Source organism: Sclerotinia sclerotiorum, genomic scaffold (assembly GCF_000146945.2).
Source record: "Sclerotinia sclerotiorum 1980 UF-70 scaffold_3 genomic scaffold, whole genome shotgun sequence".
NCBI lineage: Eukaryota > Fungi > Ascomycota > Leotiomycetes > Helotiales > Sclerotiniaceae > Sclerotinia > Sclerotinia sclerotiorum.
The window spans coordinates 1,256,126-1,275,540 of record NW_001820833.1 but is presented as its reverse complement, the minus strand read 5'-3'; the positions used below and the strand labels follow the sequence as shown (position 1 = coordinate 1,275,540).

The 19,415-nt window shown below is 43.6% G+C and overlaps 7 protein-coding genes across 7 annotated transcripts in view; 2 read left to right on the top strand and 5 right to left on the bottom strand.

Annotated features, from left to right (window-relative positions):
- Positions 1 to 2,028, bottom strand: part of SS1G_02583 (hypothetical protein) — a gene marked incomplete at both ends in the record, with an annotated part of 2,809 nt that extends 781 nt beyond the window's left edge. The window contains one exon of the mRNA XM_001596313.1: positions 46 to 2,028. Coding sequence (XP_001596363.1) covers positions 46 to 2,028 — 1,983 coding nt within the window. The remainder of the gene's footprint in view (positions 1 to 45) is intronic.
- Positions 2,029 to 3,211: 1,183 nt separating this feature from the next.
- On the bottom strand, positions 3,212 to 6,343 carry SS1G_02582 (hypothetical protein; the record flags this gene model as incomplete). Its single annotated transcript, XM_001596312.1, has 7 exons — positions 3,212 to 4,868; positions 4,918 to 5,208; positions 5,300 to 5,361; positions 5,415 to 5,505; positions 5,556 to 5,584; positions 5,634 to 5,805; positions 6,303 to 6,343. The coding sequence occupies 7 exons, from the start codon at positions 6,341 to 6,343 to the stop codon at positions 3,212 to 3,214; spliced, it is 2,343 nt and encodes a 780-aa protein (XP_001596362.1).
- A 1,901-nt stretch (positions 6,344 to 8,244) lies between these two features.
- On the bottom strand, positions 8,245 to 8,976 carry SS1G_02581 (hypothetical protein; the record flags this gene model as incomplete). Its single annotated transcript, XM_001596311.1, has 1 exon — positions 8,245 to 8,976. The coding sequence occupies one exon, from the start codon at positions 8,974 to 8,976 to the stop codon at positions 8,245 to 8,247; it is 732 nt and encodes a 243-aa protein (XP_001596361.1).
- Positions 8,977 to 10,177: 1,201 nt separating this feature from the next.
- On the bottom strand, positions 10,178 to 10,788 carry SS1G_02580 (predicted protein; the record flags this gene model as incomplete). Its single annotated transcript, XM_001596310.1, has 2 exons — positions 10,178 to 10,648; positions 10,711 to 10,788. 2 exons carry the CDS (start codon positions 10,786 to 10,788, stop codon positions 10,178 to 10,180), a joined length of 549 nt encoding a protein of 182 aa, XP_001596360.1.
- A 2,017-nt stretch (positions 10,789 to 12,805) lies between these two features.
- Positions 12,806 to 13,560, top strand: SS1G_02579 (predicted protein; the record flags this gene model as incomplete). Its single annotated transcript, XM_001596309.1, has 4 exons — positions 12,806 to 12,863; positions 13,241 to 13,408; positions 13,450 to 13,468; positions 13,542 to 13,560. The coding sequence occupies 4 exons, from the start codon at positions 12,806 to 12,808 to the stop codon at positions 13,558 to 13,560; spliced, it is 264 nt and encodes an 87-aa protein (XP_001596359.1).
- A 654-nt stretch (positions 13,561 to 14,214) lies between these two features.
- SS1G_02578 (hypothetical protein) lies at positions 14,215 to 15,758 on the top strand (the record flags this gene model as incomplete). Its single annotated transcript, XM_001596308.1, has 3 exons — positions 14,215 to 14,499; positions 14,584 to 14,866; positions 14,926 to 15,758. 3 exons carry the CDS (start codon positions 14,215 to 14,217, stop codon positions 15,756 to 15,758), a joined length of 1,401 nt encoding a protein of 466 aa, XP_001596358.1.
- A 592-nt stretch (positions 15,759 to 16,350) lies between these two features.
- On the bottom strand, positions 16,351 to 18,055 carry SS1G_02577 (hypothetical protein; the record flags this gene model as incomplete). Its single annotated transcript, XM_001596307.1, has 2 exons — positions 16,351 to 17,976; positions 18,032 to 18,055. 2 exons carry the CDS (start codon positions 18,053 to 18,055, stop codon positions 16,351 to 16,353), a joined length of 1,650 nt encoding a protein of 549 aa, XP_001596357.1.
- Positions 18,056 to 19,415: the final 1,360 nt, after the last annotated feature.

The following is a 19,415-nucleotide window of genomic DNA, read 5'->3' as shown; positions in this document are numbered from 1 at the left end:
AAGACTATAAGCAAAAGTAGAAGAAAAAAAGAAAAAACAACATACAACAAGATTAGTACTCTTCCCCAACATTTCCCTAGCAAAGTTTCTCCCAAACTTCTCCTCATAACCCCTCAACACCTCCCTCAAATGATTATCACTCCTCAAACAAACAATCTCAATCATTCTCGTCTCACCCCCCTTCTCACTCGTGACACACTTCTCCAACTGTCTAATATCCTCTCTCAGTAAATCGCCATCAATCCTCCTACTCTCCTCCATCCTCTTCTCATCCAACACTAGCAAAACCGCCTTCTTGAACTTATCCTCCTTGAGTTCCTTCTCCATACATTGACGCAGAGAATCGCGATACTTCTTATCACTAAAGCCATCCTTAATCTTCTGAATCTCGCGATTCGATCGTCCCATCAAACTCTCAATGAGTAATTCCCTACGAGATTTCTCTCCTTGATACCAGAAATTAGCCCAGTAGGCTTCACTCTCCCATTGTCCCAAGGCAACCGCATAACAAGCTTTCATCAAACTAGGATCTTCATCCTTGAGACGCAGCTTAATATGTTTAGCGATATTGACACCTTTCCTTTCATGACCCGTTTTAACAATCTTCTTATACTCGGTACGCAAATCGAGGATTTGCTCATGAGTTAGGCCCGGGAGAATGGTAATTAGGGGATGGACATCCGGAGCACGATTTTCCCCTTTCAATGCATCGCGGAGCATTTCGGCTTCGTCTTGGGCATCGTGAAAACGTGCCGTGCGGCGAAAGGATCGATCTTCCCCTGATGGGGATAGCGGAGAGAAGGTCTCGGAGATGTCGGAGTGGGAGGTGACCATGAGCATTGGGGAGGGCATAGGGGATATAGATTGATAGGTTCCCTTGTAGGATTCGAGGAGGGGAGATGCAGGGGCATTGGCTAGACTGAGAGAGTGGGAGTGAGAATGACCGCCGGGAGATAAGCTCAGGGAGCCATGGGATGAGTGACCCAGATGCCCACTAGTGTTGATGCTTAGGGTATTGAGTCGATCGCCCAGTCTAGCAGGATTGGGGGAAGCATCACGACGAGAACTGACGAATGATTCCGAGACGATTCGAGAGCTACTGCTTCGAGCCGACGCACTCTCATGTCTAATATGTCTCGGAGGTGAAGAATCCCTATGAGCATGACCTTCCCCCCCAATTACCGTCTTCCGAGTCGTACTGGAAAAGGAAATCTTATCACCAGGCTGTGCATATTTCCACGCCGCCGGGTCTGTATATCTATTATGTTCATCTTCTCTCTTGCCATATCCAGCACTTACATATCCACCTCCAGCCACAGGACTAGCTGGAGTACCATATCTTGCACCTGGAGGTCCAGGACTAGAAAGATCGGAGAATTGAGATCCGGTGGACGATTGAGCATAAGAATGCTCATGACCAATACTCACACCACCAGCGAGAGAGCCATGATGTTTTCCGACGCCGGCAGAAACATTAAAACTTGCGGATCTCTGACGACCATGGGTCTCCTCAAGTCTGCGACTATCAACGCTAAGATCATGCTCGCGAGGTGAGGCCAACCGGTCGCTGAAGGTACTATAAGTGGGAGTATGAGCATCCTTCCCATAGCCTCCCGCACTTCTCGGAACAGCAGCTGGAGAAGGCTCACGAGAGCCATAAACATTGATCTTGGCCGGAGTACCCGGTATGTAACCCTCTCCATAAGTCAAATTGTCAAACTGAGCCGGAGTATGCAATCTCTCATTATCCCTATCCCTCTCCGTGTACCGCACCTCATCAATCTTCAAGGTATCGGGGATACCAGCTCCAGTCGTGCCACCAAATCTCGATGCACCGAATCCCGTCGTAGGATTTGGGCTTGAATCCCTGTATCTGTTCCTGCCAGTGCGAGACTCATCATAGTCGAAACCTGGCGGTGTAGGTGCGTTTACTCCCTCCACTTCATATCCAGACCTCGAACGCGATCTTTCGCGTCCGGGACTCTTACTCCTACCCCTCATTTGTGAATCTCGCGGATCGAGCGACATCGTTTGGTTTGATTCCTTTGAAATGTGCAAGGACTTGTCGAAGAGTGATCAGCTTGCAAGATTGCAATTCTGCGAGTCTGTAAGTATGTAAGACTGGGATTTGCGTAATTGTCGTTTGCTTCGTAAAAGTTCTTCTCCCTCGTTACACGTCGTACTCCTCTATATATATCAAGAAGCTTAACTCCGTTTCTCCTCCTTCCCTTGAATTCACTCGATCCCAAGCTGAAAATCCAGCTCCCACGTCCCGAGGTTCGAAATGAGGGTCTCTCGTCTGGTCTGTCTGGTTTGGCCTGATCGAAACGAAGCTCGTGTGATCAAAAATGGGTTTACCCAGAATCAACCCTTTCAAATTCTTCAAAATTCTTCAAAAATTCAATTCCTCAACAATATTTCACAGACAATCTTTACCTGTAGAATTTACCTTTACTCTGTAGTTCTACAATCCTTTGAAACACGTACAAACATCACCAGTACAAACATCACCAATACAACACCGTGTACAAAATCCTATCATCCTACCAATTTTTTTCAGCTCCCCCTCTTTACTGGGGCCTCTTTACTGGGTCCTTCTGTGGTGGCACCTTTACCTTCCCATCCCAGTCCCTCACCTCACTGATTAAATTTAGTATCATCCTTGATTGTTCACGCACCACCATTCGCCATTTGTTGTCAACATATGACAGGCTACAGGCGGCTTACGGAGTACTGTGTGCTGCAATGCATGCATAGTACATGATCACTAGCTAAATCCGGTTCTGCCCAGATGTACGAGGAGATGATCATTATTAGTTATGATTTGTTGTTTAAAGTTTTTCTGGCTTATTTTCTTCCGCGGCAAACTTCTTGGACGTACGGAAATATTGCGACGAGTGGACCCTTTTTACTAGAGTAATGAATGAATGGCATGGGGAACGGCAGACCTCTAATTAGTGGGGATTACGTAAGATCATTCTTTAATGCTGTTTACACTACTCGAGTATCAATCGACAATAAAACACTAAAACACCCTTCAAAATTGAAAAATTATTATCATTATTTCGCTATTGAGACTTAATCCTTAGCTCTAGCTCTAGCCTTGGGTGCAATTTTGGTTATCCACACATAACGCCGTATTCCATGAATCTCCATCCCAAACCAAAGCTATGCTGCAAATCCCTGCTGAACCTCATTGAAATGCGGACCCTCAAACCGTAACAAATTGTCCGATTGCGGGGATGCCATCTACAAGAATGTAAACAACATATGGTCCAGGTGGTGCCACATTGTTGTTTGGTGGTCGGGTAACAGTCAACTTTTGCTGTGTTGCACCAGCGACGAAGCCTGTGTTATCCAAATGCAGCATGCGATGACCCATGTGTACTGAATGAGTGACGAATCCACCGTGATACAAAGTCACAGTCACTGCTTTTGCGCCAGCTGGGCAATTGAAGGTAACGTCGAGTGTGCTGCCGTCTGCTTTGAAGCTGCCTGAAGACAATTTCACATTGGTTGGACGCTTGTTGGCATTGTCACCTGAGAGATATGGAGGAACATAGTTCTCCACTCTGAACTCTGTGACGAATTCGTCGGCCGCATCAGGCTTGAGCTTTGGCATCTCAACAGGGTTTGAACCAGCGACCATGAGTGTACCATCAAGGAGGAGAAGGGAGACGGAATGGTAGAGACGTGGGATGGTTGAAGTGGCAAGAGTTGAGAATCGTTGACCCTTGGCCTTTGTGGGATCGTAGAGAAGAGCTTCCAAAGTTGGGGCCTTTGCAAGTCCAAAACCTTGAGCACCCAAATTACCTCCGTTAAGCCAGATGACAGTTCCGTCTGGAAGTAAGTTTCCTTCAACCATACCACGACCTTCAGGCATAGAATCCAACTCCCATGTGGGGTTTGCACTCAATGGCTGGATCCTTCCACAACTTGGTTCCGTAGGGCTCGTGATATCTTGATATGCACCACCACCGCAGATGACGATATCAGGGTTCCAGTTGTTCGCGCTTGACAGTGGGAGCAAAACACTTCCACCAGTGTTGGGATATGTGCGGTAGTCTCCTGCGAGTTCGGGTAGTTCCTTGACAATGCTATTGGTACCCACATTGAAGATTTGAGAAGACTTTGAGACAAAGATGAACAAATTTCCATCATTGAGGAGATGGACAAAAGGGTACATGTAGTAAGGTTGATTCTTCACCAAAATTTCCAAATCAATGTTCTTGCCTTGTGAAACTGCGGTAGGACTGAGGATCTCGTAGGTAGGATTGTTGTTCGTGTTGACAGTTGGATCGAGGCCGTTTAAACTTCCGGAAGCGACGAAGATGGTTCCATCAGCCATAGTTTGAGCCGTAGCATACCAACGAGCACTTGCGAGCTTGTTTCCTGGCTCACTCCAGTCTTTGCCTGTCAGACTAGCGTCCGTAGAAGATCGCTCAAGGTATCGAATAGCGGTGAAACCATCACCAATGGTTGGATCAAGCCATGACAAAGGTGCATTACCTCCAAGAGAAACAACACGACCATCTGCAAGGAAAGTACCTCCGGAGCAGAATGCGTTTGTCTTGTAAGCTAGAGGCGCCGCAACACCATTAGTTGCTGGATCATACTCTGAAGACATGGCGTAATTTCCGTTTGGCAATCTCAATTGGGTGTAGTTCTCCAACTTGTCGAGGAACATAACCCGACCGTTTTGCATTAATGCTGCGTGCATAGCTGGAACTCCAGATTGGCCAACGATGTTGAATGCACCTCCTACCGGGGCAGCTGGGGCGGGACTTGCACCTGGGGCTGGAATCACTGGTCCATTCAAACAATTTCCTGATTGACATCCGGCACCGCAATGAGCATTGGTGTTACCGCTATTTTGTGTTAGGCTCTTGAAACTTTGCGATTGACGATCCAACTTACCAAAATCCGTACATGGAACAACAATTTCCGTTTGGCCAATTACCGCAAACAGTACCGCCATTTGCAGTACCACATGATCCATCCTTAGTTACGGGTGCGTTACTTGCTGCAGCAGGGGAGAGTGTAGAAGTAACCGGAGCAATCACTGGTTCTTGGGAAGTAGACGAGGGTGCTGCGTTACCGCCAGCTGCAGTGGTTGTAGACTGTGCAACGGTTGTAGACTTTGCGTCTGTGCATCCATTCTGGCAGCCACTCGAGACCAAACAGTGATCAGGGGTAGAACCACAATAGCTAGTAAGGGTGGAATCAGCATTTATTCCACAAAGAGAGCATTTCAAGACTGAAATAGCACAAATCGATATCGGGGAAAAGCATGACTTACCCGTATGAAGAACAACAACCACCATATGCTCCTTTTGCATCACAAGTAGCACCACCAAAAGCCTATTAAGGTCAGTATATCATTGACACCATAGTACAATTTTACAGGGCCTTACAGAGCCGCATCGACCATCAGGTCGAGGAGAGGTACCAGCCGGTGTTGTATTTCCGCTGGTGCATCCAGATAAACAACCAGCTCCACAGTGACTATAAAATCAGTAAGTACTCATGGATTATAAGAATATTGGTGTACTCACGCATCATCATTTCCACACCAGCCGTATGACTATTTTCTGAATCAGTTGCTGATCATCCATTCTTTTTTGATGACCTACCGAGCAGCATGATCCTTTATAAACTGTACTGTTTGGATCGCAAATAGTGTTACCATTGGCAGGACCACAGGTACCGTCTGTTGAATAGACAGCTTGTCTTGGTTCGATGGTTCGATCTTTGACGGGAACTGGGTAATAACGAGATGGCATGGGAGTGGTTGGGACATAGCATCTGTTTGAATGATTAGCTCTATACTGTGCATGTAGAGTCAGAGATCACTCACTCCCCGGTTCCATCGTCAGTACAGTTCTGGCCTTCGAGACAGCCATAGTACAGATTCTGGCTTCTAATATCACACTTTAAAGGAACATGATGGAAGACGATGTTGGCGGAAACAGTGGCGATGAAGCCCAAGGAAAGAAAGGTAGCCTTCATGGCTTCTAAAGGTTACTTTGAACAGATCAGTATTAGCGTAAATTCAATACAGAGGTGAGCGACAAGTGGAGACAAGTAAATATTGGAAAGTTGAAGGAAGTTGGAAGATACAAAAGGAAGATGAGGATTAGAAGACTTGGAAGTATCGTGAAATATTACATATCTCCCAGCCTCGCCTCATTGCATTGTAACCAAAGGCTGCGCAGATTAATAAAAACAACATTTACCCATTCACTGGGTAACCGCAATATATTACTGCGCCGTTTGACAACAACTTGTGGTAGATTGATTACATCAAGGTGGGCAGGCTGAAGTAGCGTGGATAATGAGACATTTTGACAACTCACTTTTCTCGTATGATAAGATTTTATTACACAAAAACCAAAGCAATGCGATTGCTCGTATGTAGTAAGAGGGTGATTATTCTTCGACCAGGTGAATTAGTTGGAAAGCGGTAAGATCATAGGATTCGATGATAAAATATAAACAATCTTTTTCAAAGGAGTGGACAGCAAGCCCGTGGAAAGATCAAAGTCTTGCGAATAGGTGATTAATAGGAAAATAGTATGTGAGGGCTTGCTAGGAGTGAAGGTGTAAGGTGTAAGGTGAGGTTGAAGATGAGGAGAGATGGTAGGTAATTATTACGGGTGAGAGAATAAGTAGATGGAAGAGAAGAGAAAAAGATGAACGAAGATAGAGGCAAAGAGATGATGGTATATATTAAAAGAAGTAAGAGCCGGTTTCCCTAGTAGGTTCTTTCCAAGATTTACTTAGTATGCAAATACTCAAAACGCTAATTTGTGATTGGTCTATTATTTTCATTTATAACAAACATCTAGAGTCAATTATAGGAAAGAGCGGATGCTGAAAGTAGAAAAATAGGAAAATCTGCTTTTCTATGCACTTCAAGCGTGAAAATGCTTCTTTCGTCCAATATTGCAAGGCCGTTGTTGCCGGCTCCTTGACCTACTCCGTCCTCACTACCAATTGATTAGTTAGAACTTAGTACCTACCTACCTACCTACCTACCTACCTACCTACCTACAGAGTAGAATCTCACCAACCAACGAGAACTTTTGCATTCGGACCCTCTTACTTATCCTGGGCCTTATGATTCCAAGGGACCTGCGGTTATTTTGCAAAGGACAGCAAAATAATATGGATTTCAAAGACCATTCAGCGAATTAGGGTGCGTCGCATTGATAATTATAGCATTACCGTATGCAAGAATGATATATTCTAGTTAGCTGGGTCTGTTTGTGCCGCTGATGGTGAGTTCGAACTTTGGTAAGTTTTTCTTACACGAACACAGACAGCCAAAACTGCAAGTTCTATAAGCTAATTGGTGGGGGTTAATCGCAGATCAATTAGATTATTTAGCAGATCTTTTTAATCTAATTATTTAATTGGTTCACCACCTTTAAGCTTCTTTCTTGCTCCAATGGCGTGTTTCAAAACAAACATCCAGAAATTGGAAAGGCTAATGTGCATTGACCTAATGGTCGGCAGACTTCCTTGTAGACACATAGAGAACCCCCGCAAAGAGGTCTCTTAAGCGCTTTAGTATGAAATTTTTGGTTAGAAGCTCGTATCTGCTTGAAAAATAAATGGAGTCCGAATTGAAAATGTGACAAGATAGATTTTATCATTGATTTTTTCTACCACAATTGAATGCCCCGTGGCAAAAACCATCTCTAATAAGTATACAATAGTTAAGAGTAACCTTAAATGTGAATTGCTGCATGCAATGGGGGATAAACGTGGCACAGAGCCCAAAGAGGTTCTCGTTCCCTAATTTAGCGACACAGCTGTTATGCGCTTGGATCCATTCGCACTTATTCATTGTATCCCTCAACCTCCGAATTGGTGGTCTTTGGTCGGAATTTGTGACCAGGTCTCGTGGCACAGGGGCTGGTCAAGATTGATGAGGCCTGAATGCAGGGACCGATCAATCTAATCTGTATGCTCGCTCGCATAAAGGCGTCGACAAAGTGAGCAAAGGATGCATGCTGTGATGCCCAAGTCACGAGCACACGCAAATTTACTCATCCGATCTCTGCCCGCACCAAGCAACTCCATCGCTTTTGATATCTAGGTATCAATATTCGAGGGTGCATCTTGTTATGAGGTTCGTGTGATTTCGAGATGGCATCTGCTGGCCATACCTCGTATATGCCGTAAGAGTCGGCTTGCCTTTAAGTTTGATCATTTGATTTCCATATGACCAATCGTCTTTCACCAGTTCAAATCTGTTTTCACTGTACCCATCTTTTGTTCCACGGCGTCAGCTTTAATTTGCTGTTTCGCTGGCACAGCTTCCTCTTCATTTCCCTCCATGAATTCCAAATCTAACGACCACCTTTGTATCTCCTCTTCCACGAGTCCTTCCCATTTCTTGAGCAAAGGGTGTGCTGCTGCAACGTCGGGAAATACAACATCTTTTCCTTCCTTTTCCCCTGGGACTTCAAATTTCCATATGCCATCCTCACCCCACCACTCCCTCGCAAACACCTTTTCCGTCTTTAATTCCTCCTTTGCACTCTTAAACAATTCTTCTAACCGGGATCTCTCATCCGTCCATTTTGTATCTTCGGATTTGGCGGCAGACACGGAAACTGCTCCAAAAATTCCTTCAAGTATTCCTATAACTTTTCCTATTCTCAAACCCAATACAGCACCCAGTCCATAGCCCTCGTCAAATCCTTTTTGAACACTTTCAGCCTTTCCTTTGGTTACACCGTCTCTATATCCTTCTGTTTCGTGTTTTTCCTTTAATCTTGGTATATCTGAAATTTCTGTATTCCCGCCTCCAAACGTGTCCCCATCGTGGCCATCTCTGACGTCAAAAGCTGGAGAACCTGGTTCAGAACCAAAGACATCGTCGAAATCGTCATTAAGAACGGCAGACTCGGATGTTAAGATGGAGAAAGCACCGGAAGACAAAGGAAATTCGTGGTCGCGAAACATTTCGATCGCGGTATTTATCAGTTTTGGATATTGGGTTGGAACAATCCATGGCGATACAAGTATTCAAAAATAAATTTAGTGATGAAGAACGCTTATCTAATCTATGCTAGCTGTGATTGGTTTTTAAGCCCCCCACCATCTATTAACCCCCTCCGCTTTTCTAATCATCAACAACAATATTCTGTCTGTTACCACGAACCAACAAAGTCTCCTCTATCATAGTATGTAGACAGATGGCCATTGAAGCCTTAGCAACAGTGTTTAGTAAAGACACATCATACATCAGCAAGCGATTTAATAATCAGCGAGGACTGCAAGTGCAATCACATGAGCTTTCATCAATACCTCAATACTGGAAATACAACATAGCAAGCAATAGGTTCTCTATTGTCGACCACTCATCTCCCAGCATAAAGTATGCAACCGAGAACAAAAACAATTCTCGAATCGAGACATCTTGCAACTACGGGAAAAGATGTAAAATTAATGCAAAAACAACAGAAGATTCCTTTTGGAGCTTGTCACCAGTTTCTCGGTCATTTCTTCCTCTGTGTTCCATTCAACCACCTCCCCCACCCTCTCCCCGTTTACTCGAGTATAACCACAATTCCAGCCATCTCGAGCACATACGACCATAGACTGAAGAGAATTGGGCATCCCGTCCGCTCTGCCATACACAAGCTTCAGATCGGTGGATTAGTAGTTGGGTGGGTGACCACCAGCGAATCCCTACTGTTGTATGTTTTCTTTTTGCTCTTTTGCCTTTATGTTTTGCTGAATTCGTGGCGAGTAAGCTATGTATTGAGCTTGATGTAAATAAACTGTGGTGTAAATGGGGTCAAGGTCAAGGAATCACTATCCGGGTGTTCCAGCAACAAATAATTCCGGATACAGATAATCCTAGGAAGGATCATACAAGAGCGAATTACTTTTATTAGAACCTACCAGCTACGCTACATAACAGACATAAAAAGCTTTCGTCGTAAAGGAATGTCGTAAGTTTGCCATGTCTCGCCGTGTCTAGGATCGTTCCCATGGAACTGCCTATTCCCATTCAAAAGCTACCCTCAATACCTTTCAATACGCGATTAAAGAAATCCAAATGTCCCACAAGTATTAGATCCTCCTCCATTATCTGGCCCATAGCATTACATAAATATCAAAAGAAATCCAATGCTATATATTGACGTCCCAAACCCATCTACAAAGCAGCAACTACAGCCGCAACAAGACCAACCATACCACCAACACCTGCCAATCCGACAGAATGCGCAGCATTCTGTGTGACCTCTCCAACTTTACTAGTGGCAGTCGGTTGGCCTGTTGTGAATGTCCCATTAGTAGGTCCAGAAGTGGTAGTTGGGCCAGTAGTTCTGGTATCGGAAGCAGTAGTCGAGGCTGGACCCGAAGTAGTAGATGAACCGGGAGAAGCCGAAGATGTTTCTGAAGTAGATGATTCGGTACTGGTAGTAGCGGTAGCGGATCCTAGATTGTCACATTGATTTGGCGCAGCTTGAGCTTGTTGTAACTCTCCGGGAGCAGTGCATGAGCCTAGGATACAGGGAACTATAGCGGTGAAGATGCCGGCCAAATTGGAGGGTTGACATTGGCAAGCTAGGTCTTCAATGTCACAATTGGTGCCTTGGCTGATGGCTTGAGTGATGCAGGGACTCTGTACAGTGGTTAGTGAACTGGATTGGGTATGAAAGAAGGAAGGAGTTAAAGAGAACATACCGCACAAGCAGGCTGACCTGGAAACTCAGCCGCAGAGACAATCGTGGCAGCAGCCAAAAAGATGATTGAGAACTTCATATTGAGATAGATTTCTACTTTAAACTTCGAAGAGAAGATTGTACGAATGATTTTTATGAATTGAGGAAGAAGCTATAATCAATTGAAGAGAATTGACTTGTAATTGAGAACGATGGAGAACAAAAGGATAGATGAGGGGTAAGCCTTAGATTTATATGAGAGCTTGCGCAACAAAGACTCGATTCCTTAGGTACACATCATTCCTTTCAATGGCGTAGGTACTGTAGATGGATACCAAGCAATGAATTTTTATTTTTTCATTCCTGAGAAAGGAGAAAGAAACATAGGGAGTTCTGTGGATGGATGTTCTTGTAATTTTTGATTCATATCCATCATTTTCTACTATATTCATTCTATTCTACTCCACTCGTCTCTTTTTTCCATAAATGTGAAGCCTCCCCTAAACCAAAAAATTCACCTCTATCGTTATCGTCTGTTTTAAAACTTATCGCGACCAGGAATGTAAATACGCCTAACCATCCATAAATTATCAGTAAAAGAAAGGCGGGAAATACAAATATGCGGGTATAAGTAAGAAACCTCCAGGAATAGATAGGCTGGAAAATCATCCGTAAAAACTCCGGAATTGGTAATTAATTTCACATGGTAATTTCACATGCATGTCCGCAATTGGATGTGAGATTCTGATAGTGGTATTAGTAGAAGGAGGAGATGTGGAGGTGCTATGTGGATGATGTGGAGGTGCTATGTGGATGATGTGGAGGTGAATGTGGCTGTTGACTTTTTTTGTGGGGGGCTTGGGGAAGCTCGATCGATGGTTCTTTGTGCGGGAATGGGTGTGTTATGATTAGCTAAGCTATATTGTAGGAGGTTGGAGGTTGGAGGTTTGATATTGGAAGTTGGTTGTGGAATCACATTCCTTGGGAGAGCTGGGCTGGGCTGTGGAAGCGAGGAATGTGGATTATGGATGGGTAGTGTTCTTTTTCTTTTTTCGATTAGGGAGCTATTCAGGTTGTTTTACCGAGGTGTACAGTAGCGTGTTGGTGTGTCTGTAATACTCGTATGCTTTGTTAAATTGAATTGCTCTCATAATTAGATGCCTTTTTTACTATTAAGATCATGTAAGTTTATTACTATGTGCTTCATATTTGTCTACCTTACTCTAATTCTCACTAACGGTCTCATAGAACACTTCTGTCTCTTCTAAGTTCTCTAAATAATTCTTGCAGACTAAACAGCCTAACCATGCGCGCCTTTTGCACTATGTATCTTGATAGGTTCCAAGTGTAGTGAAAAAAACCACTCACCCCTACTCTCCGGAAGTTGATGACGCAACTCTATATATTGAGGTAATACTATATTTGCTGTATACTGCTATGTTGCTGAGAGCGAAGAATATATGTTCAATACAATACCCGGCATCTCCTGAAGAAGCCGACATATATAGACTCTGAGATGTTTTAAGTTACTTAAGTATACCTTCCCTGTCCATAGAGGAGGGGACTTTTACAATGAATGCTAGGAAGTGCTTTGCGTCCAGGTCAGAGTAGAGAAATGTTGTGGATTAGATTTTCTACATATGGAAAACACTAAGTGGAAGATGAGAGTATTGCTTTTCCAGAATGTGGTTTGTAAACACAGCTACAGTGTATCGGTGAAAGCATACTAAAGGATCATTCCATTCATCAATATTAAAATAACCTTAAGTTTTGACCGTATACCACTTCTATTGATTACTTGTTTCGTAGCTTCTATTGATGAACGCCACCTTCAATTGTTGGAGATAGTAACATTAACAGCACATACGGCCCCCTTTAACAAGCCGAGATTATTCCTGTAGTGGCTTTGGTGATGTAATTACAATCCGCTGATGATTGATTCTGAAGATATGTACGTACCTTACTCACAGTATGGTTTTACAAGAAACAATGCTAAGCTCAAGGACATCATATTGGCAAATGATCGATTATACTAGGTTTGTGTGAATCTTCAAGAGTGAAGTTGCTAGCAAAGTTGACAAACACAATCGCGTTGTCAAAATGTATTCGTGTCCGAGATGGCTCATGAAGCAACTACAATGCATAGAACCGTAGCAACAGATCTTACAGAAATCGGTAATTTTGTTCGATAAAGTAGATTTGATTGCTAAAGTAACTCTTAAATATAATCTTACAATAGTCAGTTGTCGTCGTATCGTGCGGAGACAGGCTACTAGAGATTGCTGAGATAAATCGCGGGCATCTGACTCACATTAATGACGCAAGTTATACCGCAGGTTTATTCACTGGGTGGTTGTGCCATTGCTTTTGTGGTGCCCGTTGAGCGGAAATTTACAAAAGTAGTAAATAAAGTCCATCATGGAGTTATGGCGGATTCCACAACCACTCCCAAAGTGAACCCCCTGATGAACGATTCAGACTTCTGTTGCACACCTAGTCTCAGATCATTCCTGGAAATGCAGGAAATATATGATAATATCAGATATGGAAAGACTACAACAATTGGTTGATGATGGGCATTCACACAAGCTCCGATTGGCGCAAGATTCCATTTCCTGATCTCTTCAACGATGAGGATCCTGCTCATCTAAAGAAGGTCCTACTCGACGAGGATGACGATCCCATCGATTTAGCTCGGACAGGATGTCATGTGCTTTCTGGTAAGTTTGTATGAAACTAACCTAGAAGATTATGTGCTTAGGAATTATCTTATGTGCCAGGTATATTCAGAGGAATTGGTATCTGCCATAGGTCAAAAATATTTCTAATATTATACGGAGATATTGTTCAAAGAAAAATCAACATCAAATGATGGATCAAGTTTGGAGTAACATTCAAGGCTTGTACTTGCGAGCAGATAATATAGTAGATTTAGAACCAAAACGAGGGACAGTCCACAGGAAACATCGCTTCTGATAAAGTTTTATCCTCATCATATACTATTTTTCTAAGACATTGTGATTGTAAACTCATCAAACAGTAAACCGCTGAGTGTACTGATACTGATCTATGAGATTGTGCAAACCAAAATCAAACAACGGAGCACGCCTCTACTATTGTTGCTGCTGAGACCCGGAAGCCGGAGAATGAAGCCGGAAGACGAACCCGGACAACGAAGACAGGGACAGTTTACCTCGATCAAACTTCATCAAACCAAAAAAGTACCTATGCTCTGATTTCATGATTCGATATTGACACAAAAGGAAGAAAGGGAAGGTGCAGAGACGCAGAAACCACATGTATCGGTCTGACCGGCACGTATTGCTTGCTTATCGATAAGAAAGACCCCTGATTACTATTTACCGTACTCAGCACATTTCGGCTCGGCAATGACTCCTTCAAAAATAACCAAAACAATTAAAACAAACTCGGGGCCAATCAATGTCAGCCTCTTCTTTCAACATCTTCTATTTATGTCTTCATAATCTCTTCAATTCCCTGGCAATTCAGCCAGATATAATCCGCCATGTCTGCGGATATCCCGCAGACTGAAAATATCATGCCGTCCACCTCGAATTCCAACAATGAAAACCCCACCAACCCCTCCTCTCCTGCGGCAGTTAGCGGTCATTTGCGCGCGAGAACAAACACGGCGGAAATTGACAGTACCATCATTCATCCCGGAAGTGTGAAGATTAATGTTACCGGAGCATTTATAGTCGATCAGGATTCGGCTTCCCCGAAGGAATTGAATGTGAACGAAAGGAATTATGATACCAAGGATATCCGGCTGCCGAATCATACGGCGGTGGTCAGTCATATTGCTGTTGATGTACGAACCCATTTCTTTGGATTATAGCTATCTTTCCCGAAAGTTTACTAACATATGCCTAAGATTGGAGGTTCTTTAGCTAAACTCGTATACTTCTCCAGAGAGGCGCATTCGCGCGAACCAGGCGGAAGACTCAATTTTATGAACTTCGAGACGGATCGGATAGATGATTGTGTGGAATTCATGAAACAGTTGCAGATCAAGCAACAGAAACTCAATGGATCGAGACCAGGAGATCTATGTGTGATGGCAACCGGTGGTGGGGCATATAAATACTATGATAAGATTAAGGAAGCTCTGGGTGTTGATGTTATACGGGAAGATGAGATGGAATGTTTGATTATTGGTATATCTCTCATGTGACATGGCTTGGATGCTGTATAATGCTAACGGACGATTAAACAGGACTTGATTTCTTCATCACTGAAATACCCCGCGAAGTATTCACATATAGCGAAAGAGATCCTATGCATTTCACCTCGCCGAGCTCAGACATCTATCCATACCTCCTTGTCAATATAGGTAGTGGTGTATCCATGATAAAAGTATCCGGACCACGGGAATACCAAAGAGTTGGCGGGACCTCTCTCGGTGGCGGGACACTCTGGGGGTTACTTTCTCTTCTAACAGGAGCTCGAACATTCGATGATATGCTCGGCATGGCTGAACGGGGCGACAATGCCAAAGTTGATATGTTAGTAGGTGACATCTACGGCACCGACTATGGTAAAATCGGCCTGAAAAGCAGCACAATTGCAAGTTCATTCGGCAAAGTATTTCGCATGAAAAGAGAAGCCGAACGATTAGCCGAAGACTCAGGAGGACAAAACAACAGCGAAGAACCATCCACTTCCTCTCACTCTACCTCAGACCCACCATTTTCCCATGAAGATATTTCCCGGTCCCTTCTCTACGCAATATCCAACAATATCGGACAAATTGCATATTTACAATCAGAAAAACATTCTTTGTCGACGATATACTTTGGGGGAAGTTTCATAAGAGGCCATAGACAAACAATTAATACATTGAGTTACGCGATTAAGTTCTGGAGTAACGGGGAGAAAAAGGCAATGTTTTTAAGACATGAAGGATATCTTGGAAGTGTAGGAGCATTTTTGAAGAGGAAACCAGAGGGATGGGGAAGAAGGATGAGTTTTGAAGAGAGTGAGACAGGAGTGAAGGATATTGGGGAGGAGTTGAAAGCATTGAGGAGGGAAATTAGTAGGACTGAATAATAAGGTATTTCAGGTATGAATTGTGCTTGGTCTATTTTATTCGTACTAGGGTTTGGGATAGATTTTTGTGAAGCTTAAATTGTGGATGCGCTTGCTTTGCTATGCTATGCTTTGCGGTAGCGGGAGTATGGGAGTGGAAGTGGAATCTTCCATGTCTCCTTAGCGGAGGGAGAAAGAAAGAAAGAAAGAGAGAAAGAATTATAAAATTAGTTGGGCAGTTGATAGAGAGCGATAGCGATAGCGATGGTTGGGATATACAACGATGGATAAGTAGTAGGGAGGGAGATAGGTAGGTAGGTAGGTAGGTAAAAATACACAGCGAAATTAGCAGAGGAGAATAATCATAGAGTTTTCATCATACCTAGGTAATCTAACCTTACTATTACTGTGGATGATATACTCGAGTATTATGATTTGAAATATACCTTTTACCGAATCCTATGCTACTAGAGGATACTCTAGGTACTAGGTAGCTAGCTATCGCAATGACTGAATTGCCCTTTACCTATGTTGTCTGATATCGAGATTGAAAGGTCTCGAGAATGTCATATAACATCATGTCATCTGGTGAGCCAGCATACGTAGCAACGAATTATCCCGCCATGAACCTTCCACTGCCTACTTCCTTCTCCCTGCCCTCCTTCATATCCTTCCCACTCGCGCCATTTACACTATTCCCATCTTTCACACTCCCGTCTCTCGATTCCGGCCCTTTTAGACTCGATTCTTTATTATCCCTTCTGGTCTTCGCTCCCGCTTTCAATATATCCCACCTATTCCTATACTTGGCGACTGTCTCTCTCAACTTCTCATTTTCGCGGAATAGCCTCTCGTTTTCTTTATTTCTTATCCTCATTTGTTCTTCGAGTTCAATTAATCTCCTTCTGATCATTTCATCATTTGGTCCTCCACCTGGACTTCTATCTTCCGGGCGCATTAGACGTATACTTTCCTGTAGAGCCATACTACTATTCTGCGCGGCCATTTCGAATGCATGTAGTCGATTGCTAAGTTTGTCAATACATTGCTTGAGACTCTTGTTTTCAAGATCTAGTTCCTCGATGCGTGTATCTGTTTCTCTACCAGCAAGACGACGATTTCGTTTCGAGTTGCTCGGGGAATTAGGCATTGGTGTTTCACGGGCATCGACAAAATCATCCTCGTCATTTGGATCAGGGAATAGATCGGGATCTGCGCTGTGCATGGAAGCTGCTAAACGACGTTGTTCTTTTTTCTCAAAGGAGAGAATATGTGCATATGATACAGTGTGACCAGTAGTAGGGACGACGTAAAAAGAATCATTGCCTGGGTGACCATCACGAGCCATTGCACGAAGAGCTGGCTTAGATATGTACTTTGTGAGATCAGGCTCTTCAGTGGGTATTCTTTCTCTGCTTCGGGGTTTACTTTTGCGAGCGGTTGTGGATGGTATCTCTGGTGACGCTTGAGACGAATCGGTTTCCGAGAATAGAGGTAAGCCAGCAAAAGCTAATGGAGCTGATAACTTATAGACAACACTATTGAATGCACTGTAGAACTTAGAGAACCCCTCATCCTGGGCAATTGCGAGAGATGGTTTGGGCTCGGCAACTGCAGATGTTCGTGATGTAGAAGTTTGAGGGTCCGCTTTGTTCTGTGTAGGTTGAGGAGGAACCCAACTGGGCCTAGATGTAGTATACTCTGGAATGGAGGGAACTTTCGGTCGTTTACTAGCTTCTCGGCGTCCCTCAATATTACTTGGAGCTTGTAGAGATGATACACTTGGTGAGAGAGACTGTCGATTGTGACCTGAACGTATACCTCTTGCAGAAGCTAGATTGCTGGCGATTGAAGAAGAAGAAAGTTCGCGCGGAGGAAGGCGCCTAGGGGTGTGCGAGCTTGTGGCATTTCGAGCAGTGGATGCGTGAGGACCAAGGTCTGATTTCGAAGCGCGTAACTCTGTTACAGCCGCAGATGGCGATACTGGCTTTTCAATGACTGTTTTAATCTCGGTTTCGTTGGCATTCGGAGTAACAGGATGTTCGGTGGGGTATCGAAGAAGTTCTGAGAGCCGCTGGTGATGCTGTTCTAGAAGCCTTAAAGTCCTCAAAGCTTCTGCGCTTCCAGTTCCTGATGCAGCTTTTGCAAATTCTCCGGCAGCCAAGGCATGTTCATTTATTGCAACAGTTGTATCGGAACTATGCGTCGCAACAGCTGCAGCGCGAGCATGATCATGGGCCTGTATTGTTTATCAGTTAAGGGGAAGCTGATTTGAGCGAATGATGGTAACATACCAGGACCAAGGAGGAAGCTTCCATGGTACTTAGGTGTATGACTATATCTCTAACATACAGTGAACTCTTGAGACAGTCGAGAAGTTGATTTGAGTTGAGTAGTATTGGTTGTATGTTCAAATGTTTGGGGATGGAGGGATAAGAACTGTATGTAGGTATGCGGTCATCGGATAGGGATAGATTCCGGGGTTGTTGAAACTGCTTATCTTTCAGGACTAAGGCGGCTAGTTCTGCAGTATACTGAAGACTCCAGACAATACAATAAATACAATAAATACGACCAAATACTCCCTCTCATTACGATAAAACATATTGTATTGACATCTTCAATCTGTAGCATAACTTCCAAGTCTAACTATACCTACATAGACACGGAGTTGAAAGTTGAAGCAATGTAATCTACATTCTTCCTACCTTTATCGAAGCAAATATCATCACGCCCTGCATAACTTCAATAAAGCGTTAGGTTACCTTCAAACATCTGAAAGATATCATCCTTCCCCGAGACCGACCTAGCACAGATTCCTTCCTATATATACTAAATCCTCTACGCCTGAAGCCAAACATAGGATTCTCGATTTATATACCTAGTAGCTAGAAATCAAGAGCCCAAGCGGGGTTAATGAAATGATAAAAATGCCTGCTACCTACACCTTGGAAATCATTGGAGCCTCAAAATCCCTTGCAGATTGTGATCATGTCTACATACATCACAGATTGCTCGAGTACATCCCGTTTCATTACTAGTACCTGGTGTATTCTGTCTGTACTTACTCACTTACTCCGCCGTACCTATGTAGGTACTCCGTACTCCGTACTCCTTGAACCCGTAAACCCGAAAAACTGGGTGATGGCACGGCAAATATGCCTTCCTTGCTTTTGCCTTTTGCCTTGCATAATTCGATTTCTCGGCCACCAATGACGTGAAGAGGCTCCCAAGACAGACAGAGCTCTTGGGATCATTAATCACAGCCAGGCTTACGGGGAATTGAACTTTCTATGGAGTCTTGATAAGTAAGAAGGAAGGTACCACCAGGTAGATAGCTTCATGAAATAACCTCTTTGAAAAGGTCCTTGCAATCAGTGTTTGTTTGTTTATTTGTTTGCTTGCTTGCTTCTCTTCTTGTTTATTTTATTTACTTATACTTGTCAATTATACCATCCCATATAAAATATCAATCAATTGAAAACCGTTAGACCTCCAATATTTACGGCGTCATACTGTTCAAGCTTTCCGAATTGAGGGGGACATTCATGATCTCAAATCCAGAAACAATTCTCATTCCAGTCGCAGCCCAGCCCGATTTCGATTTCGCCATCAGACCTCCCTCCTACCTTGGATTGATTTCATAGAGTCTGAATCTATCCTTCGAGCTTACTTACC